Below are 16,876 nucleotides of genomic sequence, written 5' to 3' on the forward strand. Positions count from 1 at the left end.
TAAGAACTTAGAAGAAAAAGTCAAGTCTATTTATCCTTAATACTGAATTATTTCCCCTTTCTTGCTACTTTCAATTTCCAATGAATGTTTTTACTACTAGATACAACCTTTGTTTTTCATTTCAGCTGGTATAGTTCCCTGTGACAAAAGGATAGAAGAAAACTTATCTAAAATATTTTCAGTTCTAGAATTAGGAAATGTAAGAATTCTTATATTAAGATAGATATCATTAAGGAAGAGGTTGAGAAAGATGAGAATTTGCTCATGTAGAATAAACCATATTCTACCATAGACCATAGAAAGTTTCATTTTTAGTAAACTCTGTTTACTTTCAAGAAAAAACATAAAACATTATAGTATTTAAGAGTCTGAAGGGACCTTAGCCATCTGGTTCAACTTATTCCTAAAGGAAAACTCATTATATCATACAATAGCCTCTGCTTAAAGACTTTCAAAGAAGGAGAATCTATCACCTCTGGAAGCAATCTTTTCCATTTTTGGACAGCTCAAATTTTTAGGAAGTTTTTCCTGACAAGTCCAAATTTGTTTCTTTGCTAACTTCTATCCATTGCTGATTGTTAATCCTTTTAAAGACAAACAAAACAAATCTAATCCTTCCTCATATGACAAATCTTCAAATACTTGAACTATCATGTACCCCTTGAGTCTTTGTTTTCCCAGACTAACCATGCCAGTTCCTTCAATTAATTTTTTTTATCAAGAATTTTTGTAAAGGCTTTTTCTGATTGTTCTTCTTAGGGTACTTTCCAGCTTATATCAATGTTCTTGAATTATGAGCTGAACACAATATCGTTGATGAGGTTTGATAAAGGCAGAGTAGAGTGGGATTACATTTTTTTAATTACTGGAGAGTATACCCACTCCTCCAAAAACAGCCCAAAATGATAATAGATTTTTGGCTGCTACATCGCATTGATGACTCATATGGAGAATGCAGTCTACTAAAAATCTCAGATCCTTTTTAGAGCAACTGCTGTCTATCTATGTCTCCCCCATCTTATAGTTATCGAGTTGACATTTTGTACCTAAATGCAAGACTTTTACAATTATCCTCACTGAATTTCATGCTTTATGACTTCTACAAATTTGATGAACATATTATCTATATCTTCATCCAAGTCATTGATAAAAATATTAATGAGTAGTAAGGCAAGTACAGATCACTCAGGTACTCAACTGGATTATCTCCTATCATGTTGACACAGGACCATTAGCAACTACTCTGAGTCTAATTGTATTATTAATATAATCTCTATCTATCTATCTATCTATCTATCTTTTTTTTTTTTTTACCCTTGTACTTCGGTGTATTGTCTCATAGGTGGAAGATTGGTAAGGGTGGGCAATGGGGGTCAAGTGACTTGCCCAGGGTCACACAGCTGAGAAGTGTCTGAGGCCGGGTTTGAACCTAGGACCTCCTGTCTCTAGGCCTGGCTCTCACTCCACTGAGCTACCCAGCTGCCCCCTCTATCTATCTTTTGACAAGAATAGTATGAGCAGACACCAAAAATTTTATCAAAGTCTGAGTAAACTACTTCTACCCTTGTTGCGATTTTAAATGTTAATACAGACATTAAAAAAAAAAAATCTGGGGGCATCTGGGTAGCTCAGTGGATTGAGAGCCAGGCCTACAGATGGGAGGTCTTAGGTTCAAATCTGGCCTCAGACACTTCCCTGGGCAAGTCACTTGACCCCCCTATTCCCTAGCTTTTACCACTCTTCTGCCTTGGAACCAATACACAGTATTGATTCCAAGATGGAAGGTAAGGGTTTTAAATTAAAAAAAAAATCTTAGTTTGGCTAGGAAAACCTTAATATCCAATATATTACTATGTAGTATGGAGTCTTAGCTTTTTAATTGTAGGTCAACCTTTTGTAAAGCTTTTATTTTTCCTAAATTCTAATTTCTATACATGATCTATATTCCCCATCTTAAAATGACTATTTTAATGTTTTTCTTCAAGTGGACAGTTTTACACATTTTTTTGTATATTTTTTGAAATAAGCTAGAAAAAGGCTTGTCAGATTATGATGTATTTGAAACATTACATCATCTTTGGGTGCTCTGGTAAAGTCTATTGACAACTTCAAAATTTTTCTATTATCTTATATGTAGGGTAGTATGTGGAATGATAAAAGTATTGGGAAGAGACATCATAGGTCAGTGTCCAAGCCTCTTTTTTACACATGAGAAAATGAAGCCAAAGAAGCTGGGTCACAAAGAAGTACAAGAGATGGAATCCAAACCCAGATTGTTTCACCTCCAATTAATTTTTCTTTTCACTGCAGAATATGTAGACTTAAAGAACCCAAATCTTACTTGATGTATAAAGAACTATTTTCTGGATAAAAATGTATATAACTTTGGCTGTACATTAATATAAGCTGTGAGAGTGCTCTTCTAAGATACACACACACACACACACACACACACACACACACACACACACACACACACACTCTGAAATATATGTGTAAAATGCATTTAAAAAATCAACTTCATTTCTAGAAGCTTATGTCTAGGGCATCAGTTCTGGGATCTGTGAGCTTCTTTATAAAAAATATTTTAATAAGTATTTAAGTGTAATTGATTCCCTTTGTAATTCTATATATTTTATTTTATGTATTTGAAAATGTTATTCTGAGAAGGGATCAATAATATGGCAGATGTCAAAGGAGCTTGTGATACAATAAAAGATTATGAACTCATTATTTAAGGTATCCAACAAGTCAATTAATAGTAGCTGCTACTCTTTACTACTATTAAAAAACCAAAACAAAACAACTAAGAAGGGGATAAAAAAAAAAAGAAGTAAGGGGATAGATGATTATTCTTTTTATAAAATTAGGCTTCAATTTTTACAGTTTCATTTGGAATCAGCTTTTGGTCTAAGAAGGCACACACTGCTTTGGCTACATAGTAATCTATAAAGAAAAAGCTGGGGCAACGAGGTGGTTCAGTGGTTCAGTGGATAGAGGACCAGGCCTGCAGAAGGGAGGTCCTGGATTTAAATATGACTTCAGACACTTCCTAGCTGTGTGACCCTGGGCAAATCATTTGACCTCATTTGCCTAAACTTTTTCTAGCTTCTTGCCTAGATATTCTTCTGTCTTGGATCCAATGCTTAGTACTGATTCTAAGAAAAGGGTTTAAAAGAAAAAAAAGAAAAAACAGAGAAAGTGATATTAATTATATAAAGGAAAGAATAAGATTTGTCTGTCTTGAGAGACCTATTAAAATTGTAAATGCAAATGTCTATTTCTATAGTTTCCTTATTTTTATTTTCTTGTGTAAAAGTATTTCAAGGATCACAGATCTTGAGTTGGGACTTCAGAGGCTATCCCCATCCAGTTTTACCCCCTCCTTTATTTTATAGATGAGGGAATTGAGGCCCAGGAAGGTGTAAACACTTGTTCAATGTAATAGGAATACTCTGTCAGAAGAGGGATTTGAACTGAGGTTCTGTGACTTCAAAGCCAGTTTTTCTACTGTTCCATATTGCTTCTCTCTATAGGAATTACAAGTATATTCAAGAATATAAAAATGTCACTTTTATATTTTTGAGGATAATTACAAAAAAATGGTGATATCATCTTGCTAAAATTAAATATTAACTACATAAGTCAAACTAATTTTAATACAAATTAAGAGGACTATACTTATATTATTTGTAAATCTGAACAAAAGATGACAATCTGGAATTTTTGAAATCCTGATCAGTGTATAAATAACATCTCCAATATTTTTCACATTAGTCACTGGGAAGAAGAACTGGATGACTGTGAAACAGAGTCTCCCATTATAATACTGCTTCTGTCACTTAGAGTTTTGATAACATTTGAGGCTGGGGCTTGAAGCACTTTCCGTGAAAGCCTCATTCTCCCATCAGCCGGGTCACGTCCAAAGTATTTCACCTGTTGTGGATAATGACAGAGATTTATTCTTGAATTAAAAACCCTATCTTCAAATTAAACAAGTTAAAATTTAAGATGCTTTCAATAGGCTTTCTAGAAGCAGTAACTTAGGTGTTCTATAAATGAGTAATCTAATTTAATCATCTTTGGTTTTTAGATATAACTTCTCATTCCTTTTTTCTCTACTAAAGAGCTAGAAAAGAAAGTACTTGCTTGTTCTTGTCAATGGTTCAATATTAGAAACAGAGATAGTTTTATGACTGGAAATGACATTAAAGAAGTGATATTCTTGGTAAATCTGCTTTGTGAATGTCCCTTGAGGAATATGAAGCCTTCTCCATCTAACTTGAAGATAAAATCACCTATATGTTTTCTGTGAGCTATTTTAGAAAAGGAATTGTCCTGATTTTCTATTTATAGTCCCATTATTTAGCACAGTGCTCTGCATATAGAAAAAGTATGCAATGAATTTTTCTTTATCTAGTCATTCATTTTCCACATTCTCCCAAACTCCAAAACTAGTCTTTACTTTGAGATAAAGTCTGACAATTATATTATGCCATCCCTGGCCTCTTTAGGCTCTCTGCCTCAGTAGGATGACATATGACTTTAACAGGAAAGTCATCTCCATTTTAGGCCTCAGGGGCTTGTACACTATATCTGGCCTGGCCTTGCTTCCCTTTTGCAGCATTTCCTTTAATTTTGTGAAAGGAATAACTGAAAAATATGGTCCCAGGTGCCATATTTTTTTTGGAGTTGTTAAATAAACTGTGTGGTAAAGATATAGGCATTATGAAAAAACACAACTATAGACGAACATGTCACATTTACTAACGTCCATTCTTTGTCAAAAAACTTCCAATGATTTCCCCTTGCTTTCAGAGTAAAATACAAACAGCCTATCATTTGAGGACTTTTCATCATCTGACTCATTACTTTCCTAATGAACATATCAAAACACATTACTTATTACCCCTTGAATATGTTTTGTGCTTTAAAAGTTTTCCAAGTTTTTACTCACATCACTCCCCTTGTAAACTTTTATACATCTGTCAAAATCTGGCTTGATTCTTCTATTCCATGAAACTTTTCTAGGTCATTCAAATGTAAAAGTGAACTCTACTCTCCCTAATTGCAATATACTCATTGGGTAATTAATTATGGACTGCCTTATGCTATCTTTTTTCAGTGATTAGCTCTCATGTTGTTTAACTTCTATTGTGTTAATGACTAATTTCTTATACTAGAATATAAATTCATTGAGGGCAGTGACTGTATTTCTCATATTTTTTTTGTATTCACCAAAGTACCTGCACATAATAGGCCATTAATACATGTCTGCTAAATTAAATTTATTTGATTTAAATACTAGGTATTCACATAAACATGGAGGATGTACAATGAAGCATTGTTACATATAAAAGATACATTAAATTTTAAAAGTTTTGCTTTCTGGAAAATAAAAGGTGTTATACATACAAGTTATAACTTTAGGACAAGAATGCCAATAGACATACCTGAATTTCTTGACCAACTTCTAATCCTAAGGCACTTGGATGCTTAACCTGAAAAAAGAAGTCTTTGTGTGTTTAATTGTCAATACAGAGTTGTACTGAGATTTAAATGGAGAAAAAAAAAAATTTGTTTTAACTTAGTGAAACTAAAGATAGGATTATAGCTAGGAATCTGGCACCTGGCATACTCTTTGGGATTGACATTTGTCTGTTTTCCCTAAAAAGATCTTTGGAATCATATTCATAATGTGGATATGCAGAAGCAGTTAATGCTGGGAATATAAACATGTTTCCCATTAGCAGCACTTCTGCCTTATTATATATACATTTTCCAGGGTTATTATGACAAAGTGTACGTTTCTTATAAAGAGTTGTTCTTATCAACCTAGCTAGGGAGTTTTAAAATAAATAGCCCCAGTTTCTAGTCAGTGCCTAGTACCCTTTCTGTTTGTTTGGTTTTTACCTTTCTTTGATCAAGTTGGCTGTTATGAAGAAGTACTGCAGTCATATTTGGATATAGTTTTATCATTACTCCTGTGTCTCTGCAAAAAGAAACAAGCTGATTACAATATTGCTTGTGTCTGTTAACTAATAATGGAACATCACATTAAAAAACTCCACTTCCTTTTCTCCATTCATCTTCTAACATTTAAAACAAAGTTCAAAACAATCTCTATTCCTCTTTTGTAGGATGAAGTATTATGAAAAGGATCTTCTTTGTCACTTATATGTTCTCATTTTTTCAATTCTCTTATAAAAGTATATCCTATACAGGTACTTAGTAGTTAGTCCCTTGGAAATGTTGAGGGCTTTACTAAATTTCTAATTTCATTGTGCCTAAACTTATAATGAACTGTAATGGTCTGATTATAGGTCCTACTTTACCCAAATCTGGCTTGATAAAGCATGAATATACATATAATCTGTGTCATGCACATACATACATAAAACACAACTTCTCTGGGATCTAATCTCCTCATCTACAGAATAAGGGGGGTTAGATTAGATGGTCTCTAGTACCACTCATTTACATATATAATATATATATGTATGCGTATGAACTTTTTTTGGGGACTGGAACTGAGATTTCATTTTGAGAGGAGCATTAGGAATTTAGAAGACCTCAATTTGTATCCTGCCTCAGACAATTACTATCTGTGTGACCATGGGCAAGTCACTTAACCCCAATTGGCTATCCTTTGCCACTTTTCTGTCTTGGAATCAATGCTAGTATTATAATAATATAATATAATATATATATAATACAATAATGCTAGTAAGACAGAAAATAAGTATTTTAAAAACAAACACAACATGTCACAAGTCTTTTAGCTCTATCTTCTTGGACAGAGTCCAATTTAGGAAGACCTGAGTTCAAATATAGAGAACTGGGCAAGTCACTAAATCTCTTTTTGCCTTAATTTCCTCAACTGTAAAATACAGATAATAATAGCATCTACCTCACAGAGTTGTTGTAAGGCTCAAATGAAGTAATATATGTAATGTGCTTTGCAAACCTTAAAGTGCTATGTTATTAATACCTTTGCTCTGAAACTAAAACTCTTAAGAGAGTTGTCTGGGGCCCTGAGAAGGCTAAGTGACTTGCCCAGGGTCAGATAGCCAGTATGCATCAGTGGTAGGACTTAAATCAGGTCTTCCTGACTCCAAATGTAGCTCTCCATCTGCCATACTGCTTATCTCTCTATACATTTCATTAATTTCTAGAGAACTGTGAAGTTCGGTGTTGGAAGTTCCTGGTGTGGAAACTTGTCTGTATAGATATATCTAAGAAAGTGCACACATACAAACTCATATTTAATTTCAGAAAGCTCATTTTAAGGATTTTGTTTATTTTCAGTCCCCTACAATAATTAAAAAATATATCTAGCCAATATTTTCTTCTATTACTATCCAGTCTTCAAATGGTTTTAAAAAATTAGAAAGCTTTTGTGATTGGAATCTTCAAAAAATGTGCCAATTAGGTAACAACCTGCTTTCTCGCAAGCCATTTCCTTTCTCATTCTTTCCATCTTCTTGTCCTCACTGAGAACTGGCTTCTTCCTAATGATGGCTTCCCTGTCATCCCTGTCCTGTTCTGGTTTTATCCTCTGATCCAATGACTGGTAGGGGAATTAGAACACATCTTGTTCTCCACTGCCACGTTCAAACTTTCCCTCTATTGCCATCACTCAGTGACCTCTCTGCCTCTGAGATTCATTCAATACATATTTATCACCCAATCAAGATACTGGTAGCAGTTATCTATTGATCTCTAGGACATTCTTCTTTTATTAATAAGTTCAGTGCTTGGCTCAGTTTTTCTTTTCTCCTCAACTTCTGCCTTCTTACCAGGGTCTTCAAAATACATGCTGCAATCCCTACGTACACTCCTACCTCCCACTTTCTTAACTTACTCATTTGCTAAGATCTACTCCTACAATTCACCTCAGCAATAAACAGATGGTCCACATCCTTTCTTTTCACCCACAACTGTTCCACTTCCATGTTCATGAACACTGAAATTTCTTTATCTGATAATCTGTTGTTATTCTGCCTTTCCATGCACATGATCCCATTCTATCTCATATTCTCAGAAGACTTCCTTCAGTCTCATTATCTTCAATCTTTCACTGTTTACTGGCTTCTTCCCTCCTGCATACCAAGAAGCCCATATGTCCCCCATCCTCAAAAACAAACAAACAAACCCCAAACAACCCTACTTGATTCCTGTTTGCTCTTGTCTTATATTTCTCTACTCTTTTAAGGCTGATGTCTTTGATTAAATTACATCAAACATGTTCTACAATTAGTGCCTTGATTCCTTCTGTCTCCTCTGAACTCTTTGCAGTTTGACTTCTGATTTCATCATTCAACTGAAACTGCTTTTTGGAAAACTGACAATGATTTTCTGACAAATCTAAAGACCTTTCTGAGTCTCTATCCATGTTGACCTCTCTGCAGCCTCTGAAACAGTAAATCACCTTTTTTGCCTTGATATTCTATTCTCTCTAGATTTTGACACTTTCTCCTGAAACTCCTCCTGACAATCTGACTTCTGTCTCCTTTGCTGGATCTTCCTGGTTATCCTGGCTACGTGTGACTATTTCCTAAGGCTCTGTTCTTCTGCCCTCTTCTCCCTCTAATTTCTCTTGGTGATCTCGTCAACTCCCATGGATTCAATTATTGTCTTTATGCGGATGATTTACAGATCTTCTTGTCTGGTTCCCACTTCTCTACAAATCTCCAATCTCTAACTGCCTACTGGACATCTTGAACTATGAGATACAAAGACATCTAAAACCCAAAATGTCTAAAAGCACACTCATTATCTTTTCCCCCAAACTCCTCCCACTTCCTAACATCTTTGTTACTGTCAAGGGCATCACCATACTTCTAGTTCTCAGGCTGAAAAAGTAGGCATCATCTTTGACTCCTTCCTTAGCCTCTTTCATCTCTCACATCTAATCATTTGCTAAGTCCTACCGATTCTATCTTTGTAACATTTCTCTTATATGCCCCCTTCTCTCCTTTGAAACTGCTACCACCCTGATGCAGGCCTTCTGCTAACAAATCCCTTCCCACTTCAGTCCATCCTCTACACAGTTGCCAAACTGATCTTCCAAAATTATAGGTTCAACTATGTCAACCTGCTCTCTACCATCAATCCCCTCAACACACCCAATAAATTTCAGTGGCTCCATATTATCTTCAATATAAAATATAAATTCTTTTTGGCATTTAAAATCCTTCATAACGTGCCCCTTTCTTTATCTTCCAATGTTCTTATACTTTGCTCTTCTCCAAGAACTCTGTGATCCAGCAACACTGGACTCCTTGATGCAAACAACACTATCTCCAGACTCAGGATATATTCACTGGCTTCATCCCATGTCCGGTATTCTTTTTCTTTCATCTTTGAGTCTTGCTCTCCCTCAAGTCTTAGCTAAAATCCCATCATATACAAGAAGGCTTTCCCTGTCATACTGAATGTTAGTGCCTGTCCTCTGTGATTGTCTCCAATTTATTCTGTATTTATCTTGTTTGTTGTATACAGTTCTTTGCATTAGGCTGTGGGTTCCTTGACAGCATGGACTTAAAAAAACAACAACAAAATTTTCTCAGTATCCTAAGTACTTAACATACTGTACCTGGCACATAGTCATAAATGCTTGTTGATGTGACTACTAATTATAGCCTTAAGTATTGCATGAAACCAAGTGCACATATTATAATTAAACATTTAAAAAAACAAGAAGTTGAAAATAAAGGTCAAAATAGAATTGGTTATACCAACATACTGTATGTAACTCTGCTATCCCTTGTACTCCTTTCTGTCTATGATTTCAAGGAAATGTTTTAAAGAATTACAGAAATTCATGCTTAGAGGATACCCTGACTCTTTTGGGAAGATTAACATTTAAAGAAATATATTGGGGGGGCGGGTCAGGGGGTAGCAGCTGGGTGGTTGAGTGGATTGAGAGCCAAGCCTAGAGACAGGACATCCTGGGTTCAAGTCTGGTTTTACACATTTCTTAGTTGTGTGACCCTGGGCAAGTCACTTAAGTCCCAATGCCTAGCCCTTACCACTCTTCTACCTTATAACCAATACATAGTATTGATTCTAAGGCCCAAAGTAATTATGGGTTTAAAAAAAAAAAAGATATATATATGCATATATGTTATGAAGTATGAAGGAATGTTATTTGTAGTAATTCTCTTCTGAGAATCATGAATTTTACATACAAAAGGTACTTAGAATTTAACTTATCCAACTCCCTATTTTACAAGTTAATAAACTGGCTAAGAAATAGAGCAAGCAGTCTTGTTTGAGGTTACAATACTAGTCTGAGATACAGCAAGGGTTATATAGCTCAAGGTTTTTGGATTCCCCATTTCATATTTTTTTTCTACTACATGCTGGCTTCCTTAATAATAACCAAGAACCAGAAGTTCTTAAAGCTATCCATTAATTTCAGATGGCTGAGTATAAGGAATAAACCTGAAACATAGATGAAGGTAGAGAAGAACAAATAAACATGAATATAAGCAAATTTTTAAAAATGCACAAAGGATCCATCATTTTCACAGCATGTAGAATTTCCCCCCCAAAAGTAGTAGTTAACTAGGGAGTTATCTAATGTATGAAAAGGTTAAATGACTTTTCCAGTTATGAAGCTAGTAAATAACTGAGGGGGGATTTGAACAGAGTTCTTCCTGATTCTAAGCCTAGTGCTCTATCTATGGTCTCCAGCTGTGTGCATGCACGCACGCACACACATATACACAAATGTACACCAATGTATGTGTGTATACATAAAAACATATATAGAAATATATACATATACACAAATACATGTAGAATATCACAAGCTATAATGAAAGCAATTAAAAACCACCATCTTTCCATAATATTACTAGAAGGACTTACCTAATTTCAGTTATTGTGGCAGTATAAACTGCTCCAAATTCTAACTGATGCTCTTGCTGCAAGAATAAAATGAACCAAAAAGATCAGATTCATAAAGAAAACATATATGAAATGTATATAAAACAAATAATAAAAAAATACATTCTTACATCATCTTTGCAGATTTCAGTAATGAATTCTCTCGCTTCATTCATAGCACTAGGTGTGGGTGCAAATACTGAATATGACTCTTCATCCACCTGATTAATAGTTACTCCTTTCAAAAAAGGACAAAAAGTTTAACACTTTAAAATAACATAGAATTTTTCTTTTTATAAAAAAAATATAATTTAATTGTGCCAGTGCCAGTCTGCTAAAAAGAAGAGGGTAGCAGGAAGCCAAAAGGAATTAGTGTAGTTGGGGTTGTGCTGTAGTTAAGTGTGTTAGGAGAGAGAAAGGGAAGCTGGTAGGTGGCAAGTTAAGAGTTGTGATTTTCAATCAGTCAAAAAAACAAGCAGTTATTAAATGCTTATTATTTTCAAACCTTTAATTTCACTCTCCTACTGAATGATTAAAGAACTTCTATCTTTCTCTCTCAAATCTCTCATCTTACCCACAGAATGGTAAACAGTGTGGAGAAAGGACATGATTAGGTTTAGCCTCAAAGCTCTCATTTTAGTAGCTCCAAAATTTAAAGTATTATTTACATGTATACATACATGTATATAAAGAGGATAACTTAAGATCATCTTTAAACATAAAAAAAACAAATTTAATTGTAACAATGAAAATAATATTAATATTTAATAACAAAACAAGAAATGCTCCATGATGGTAGGATAAATTTGTGTCAGTTGTTAACCAACCCCCTCCCCTGCACTGCCCAAAGCTCCCCATCAAACCCCCCCCCCCCCAAACAACCAACCCCTAAAATATCCAAAAGACTGTTCACTACATTTGCAGCTAGAAGTTAAATAAACATCTTTAGAACTAGTCTTGAAGCCTGATACAGATGATCCAGCATCTATCACTTTGGGGACACTTCACTATTAAAATGCAAAAACAGGGGGCTTGGTGGATTGAGAGCCAGGCCTAGAGACAGGAGGTCCTAGGTTCAAATCTGGCCTCAAGACACTTCCTAGCTGTGTGACTCTGGACATGTCACTTAACATCCATTGCCTAACCCTTACCACTCTTCTGCCTTGGAACCAATACATAATATTGATTCTAAGATGGAAGGTAAGGTTTTAAAAAAAAATGAAAAAACATACAGCCAAGAAAACTCATTATTTCACATGCTACTTCTCTAATTCTTTCATTTTCAAAACAGAACAGAGATTTGAAAGAACAGAGAATGAAATTATACTACAGAACATTAAACAACAGAAAAAGCAAGTATCTCTCACCTGTTTGAGCTTGAAGTCTTTTTAAATTATATCCACCTGGTCCAACAAATTTTGCTCTTTTTGATAATGGCACCTGAACTGTTTCTAAAAAGCAAAGCAAATACAAAATAAAAATATTCCAAAGATATAGAAAATAAAAGTCGGTCATTCAGGTTATATTTCATTTTACTGCAAAGATAGGCACAGAAAAATTTAAACAAAATCAGAAAGTTTTTTATTCATTGTTAAAAACAGGCCAGTGATGTTTCCCTGGATAAATTACTCCTTAGGGCTAATATATTAAGTCACGGAACTGGAAAGATTCTCATCTACTTTGGTAGAAAGAGTTCTCATACAGGAAATCACTGAACCTTTGTACACTTCTGTAAAAAATTTTCCTAAAATTCAAGGATATCATCAAAATTTATATTACCTAAAATGAAGTATGAAGTATTTTCAATTAAAAATTACTCAGAATATTTTAACATTAATGCTAATATTAAAAAGATGAACATAATTTTTATATATTACCTACAACAGGTCCATTTTCCTTTCTACTTCCTCGAGGTTTTGAAATTGTCTTGTTCATAATCTGTAATATTTCTCTTTTTGCCACTAAAGAGGAAAATAAAATATGATTATTACAAAAAATGGATTTAACTTTCCAATGATACATTATTATATACTAGTAAAAGTTAAAATTATTCAGGATTCCCATGATTTGCCTCTACTCATTTCTTCAGGTAACATGGGAAAATGGGCATAAGACTTGCCCTGAAGCCTGGATGCCCTGGGTTCAAGTTCTGTTTCTGACATTAATTGTCTATCTGATATCAATAGTCACTTAACCTCTCAGTTATTCACCAAGCATCTCTCAGTTGCAGAAAAGGTGCTGGCCCTCATTGGTAGGCAGGTTCCTAATGATCTATGAGATTACAGGGTTAGTCCTTAGCCTTATCCCCTATTTCTTAACTTAAAATTAATTTTTATTTTTTAAAATCAGCAAAAAATCACATTCTCTTGCAGTCTGCTATATTGAGAAAGAAAACAAACAAAAAGCCTGTTACAAACAGGATTAGTCAAATCAAATTTCCACAATGGCCAAATTTAAAAAAGAAAAAAAGTTCATTCTGCTATAAATATTTTTGTCCATCCTTAGATTTTGTTTTGCTTAGGATTAAACTCACCCTTAATCTACTGTCCCTCTTATTTTCTCTTTGAAAAACATATATTTATTTCTGCACACAGCTCTGTTTCTCTTTTGACCAGTTCAGATGAGAGTGAGGTTCAAGTAAAAGTCACTCCTACTTGTTTGTCTAGACTGCTCTTAGAGCTCCCATATGAGATCATTTTCTCTAACTTTCCTCTTCCTTCCCTTCCAATTCTTCCCCTCCCTGTCCATCTTTGAGACATAACAATACTCTGAGGCTTTGTCTTTTGATTGCTTCTGTGACCCTTGATGAGGACAGAGTTCAAAGGGGACACATATATCATTTCCCTATATTAGAATGCAAGCATCTCATCTGAGTTTATTCCTTTATCCCTTCATTTGTGTTTACACCTTTATATTTTTCCTTTAGTTCCTGTCTTTGAACTTCAGAGTATCTAAGCATATTTAGTGTTTTCATCAAGAATGCTTATTAGCATGGGTAGCTAGGTGGCACAGTAGGTAAGAGTGCCAAGGCCTGGAGTCCAGAGGACCTGTGTTCAAATCTGAACTCAGACATTTCCTAGTAGTTTGGCAAGTCACTTAATCCCATTTGCCTAGCCCTTGCCCTTCTGTCTTTTTTTTAAACTCTTAACTTCTGTGTATTGACTCCAAGGCAGAAGAGTGGTAAGGGTGGGCAATGGGGGTCAAGTGACTTTCCCAGGGCCGGATTTGAACCTAGGACCTCCCGTCTCTAGGCCTGACTCTCAATCCACCGAGCTACCCAGCTGTCCCCTTGCCCTTCTGTCTTAAGAGCTGTTAGGACAGAAAGGATTTTAAAAAATGTTTAGCAGGTCTCTGTTTCATTAAAAGTCTATTTTCTCTCTGTAGGATTATAGTAATTTTATTCTTGGTTGTAAAAGTAATAGCCTTTGCCTTCTGGAATACTGTATTGTGAGCTCTCCACTCCTTTATAGTTGTGGCTGCTAAAATCTGTGTGATCCTCACTATGATTGCTCATTATTTTAAGCCTTTCTTTATGGCTGCATGTAATAATTTTCCTTTGATCTGAGATTTCTGGATTTTGGATCTAATGTTCCTGGGAGTTTCCCCCTCCCACCCCAAAAGATGATCAATAGATTCTTCTATTTCTGTTTTGCCCTCTAATTCTAAGAGATTGGGGTAGTTTTCTTTGATGGATTTCTTGAAATATGATGGCTAGGCTATTGTTTTGGTCATGACTTTCAGATAGTCCAATAATGTGAAATGACTTTCCTTGATCCATTTTCCAAGTCAGCTGTTTTTGCTATGAGATACTTGATATATTCTTTATTTTATTTTATTTTTAAACCCTTGTACTTTGGTGTATTGTCTCATAGGTGGAAGATTGGTAAAGGTGGGCAATGGGGGTCAAGTGACTTGCCCAGGGTCACACAGCTGGGAAGTGGCTGAGGCCGGATTTGAACCTAGGACCTCCTGTCTCTAGGCCTGACTCTCACTCCACTGAGCTACCCAGCTGCCCCTATTCTTTATTTTTTTTTACAGCCTTTTGACTTTATTTTTTGGTCTCTTGGAGTAATTTGCTTCTGTTTGGTCCATTCTAGTTTTCAGGGAGTTTGTTGCTTAAACCTTATGCCAAACTGTGAATTCCTTTTCTAATTTTTTTCTTCCATAGCTCTTGTTTCTTTTTTAAATACCTTCCTCTAGCACTTTAATTTCATTTATAACTCTAATTTTAAAACTCCTGCTTCATCTCTTCCAAGAATTCTAGTTGAATTTGTGCCCAGGCTATATTATACTCTGAGGCTTTGTCCATAGATGTTTTGAAGTAATATTCTTCTGAGTTTGTATATTGAGGATTCTTGTTATTTTTTTTTTATATTGGGATTCATATTTGCTTGCTCATTTTTCCAGCCTTTATGACTGTTAGGGCCAGGCTCTGGCCACTTCTAAAGAAAAGGTCTGGGCTAGTTCTGTTGCTTCTTTCCTTGGGATAGTAACTACTGTATTATTCCTGGATCTCAGGAACAGCTTAGGCTGGAGATCTTCAAACTTTTTGTGCTTCTGAAGTGGTCTGATCCAGGGCAAAGTGTGATTGCTGGTCTCCTAGTCCAAGCTCTGCCAGGTCCTGATCTGGTTTTGGGTCTAACCAACAGACCTGTAGGCTTGTCCTATTTGGAGTTTTCGTAAAATGTTATTGGACTCAGTCACTGTCAACCAACAAGAAAGTTCTGTTGGTTCTGAAAGAATTGTAAGCATCCTGTTGGTGTAAGATTCCTATTCTGGTTATTCTTCTATGGGCTTCAAACTAGTCTAGAAGCTTGGAAAAAGCTCCTGCTTCACTCTTGATTAGAAACACAGAGCTGCTGCTTGCCTTTGAATTTGTTTCTTGCAATTCTTGCAATGTTTTACCAGAGGGTCTGTGCCTGCTTCTTACCCTGTAATGCCCTCTTGGCCATCCTAAACAGACTGCCTTGGATATATGACCTAAAACTGGGTAGTGAGTGATAAAGATGTCACTCTACACAAGTTTAGAATCCTCTATTCTTGATCTGGGACTCAAAAAAAATCAATTAATTAATAACATTTCCATTGGTTACATGATTCATGTTCTTTTCCTCCCCCCCCCTGAGCTAATGAACAATTCCACTAGGTTATACATGTGTCATTGTTTAAAACTTATTTCCATATTATTAATATTTGCAATAGAATGATCATTTAAAGTCAAAATCTCCAATCATATACCCATTGAATCATGTGATTGATCATGTTTTTCTTCTGTGTTTCTACTCCCACAGTTCTTTCTCTGGATGTGGATAGTGTTCTTTCTCATAAGTTCTACGGAATTGTCCTGGGTCATTGCATTGCTTTTAGTAGAAATGTCTATTACATTTGATTGTGCCACTCTGTGTACAGCATTCTCCTGGTTCTGCTCCTTTCATTTTGCATCAATTCCTGGAGGTCTTTCCAGTTCACATGGAATTCTGGGATCTTTTCTTGTCCTGGGACATAGCTTTTCCCTGTGCTAAAATTCTCCATGTGCTTCTTGGCCAGAACCTCTCCCCAGTATCCACAGACCTCACTGTTTACTTAGACTGACTTGGGCTGGAAAAATCACTCACCATAATTTTTCCTTTGATTTCCTGATGGAGAGTCAATCTAGATTTTCTAAATTTGTCTGGAGGGGTGGAGGGTAGGGGGAAAGCCTGCTGAACTTCATCTTGGCTTCACTATCTCCTATTTCTTTAACCTTATTTTCCATCACTCTAATATGTGATTTTTGCTCTGGCTAGTGGTCCACATCACTTTCTCCCCAAACTCCATGTGTCTGTAAAGCTTTCTTCACTTGTATTTGTTGTTTAAATTCTATCTTCTCAAGTGTAGCTAAATGGCTTAGTGGGCAGAGAGCCAGACCTGGAGATGGGAGGTCTTGGGTTCAAATCTGATCTCAGATTTTTCTTAGTTGTGTGACCCTGGGCAAGTCAAT

The 16,876-nt window shown here is 35.4% G+C and overlaps 1 protein-coding gene across 1 annotated transcript in view; it reads right to left on the minus strand.

Moving 5' to 3' along the window:
* Nucleotides 1-3,550: 3,550 nt before the first annotated feature.
* Nucleotides 3,551-16,876, minus strand: part of PNPT1 (polyribonucleotide nucleotidyltransferase 1) — a 59,062-nt gene continuing 45,736 nt past the window's right edge. The window contains exons 22-28 of the mRNA XM_044663352.1: nucleotides 12,774-12,857; nucleotides 12,264-12,347; nucleotides 11,028-11,134; nucleotides 10,879-10,934; nucleotides 5,914-5,992; nucleotides 5,454-5,501; nucleotides 3,551-3,936 (exon numbers count right to left, since the gene is read on the minus strand). Coding sequence (XP_044519287.1) covers nucleotides 3,778-3,936; nucleotides 5,454-5,501; nucleotides 5,914-5,992; nucleotides 10,879-10,934; nucleotides 11,028-11,134; nucleotides 12,264-12,347; nucleotides 12,774-12,857 — 617 coding nt within the window. The 3' untranslated portion in view covers nucleotides 3,551-3,777. The remainder of the gene's footprint in view (nucleotides 3,937-5,453; nucleotides 5,502-5,913; nucleotides 5,993-10,878; nucleotides 10,935-11,027; nucleotides 11,135-12,263; nucleotides 12,348-12,773; nucleotides 12,858-16,876) is intronic.

This window comes from Gracilinanus agilis, chromosome 2 (assembly GCF_016433145.1).
Source record: "Gracilinanus agilis isolate LMUSP501 chromosome 2, AgileGrace, whole genome shotgun sequence".
NCBI lineage: Eukaryota > Metazoa > Chordata > Mammalia > Didelphimorphia > Didelphidae > Gracilinanus > Gracilinanus agilis.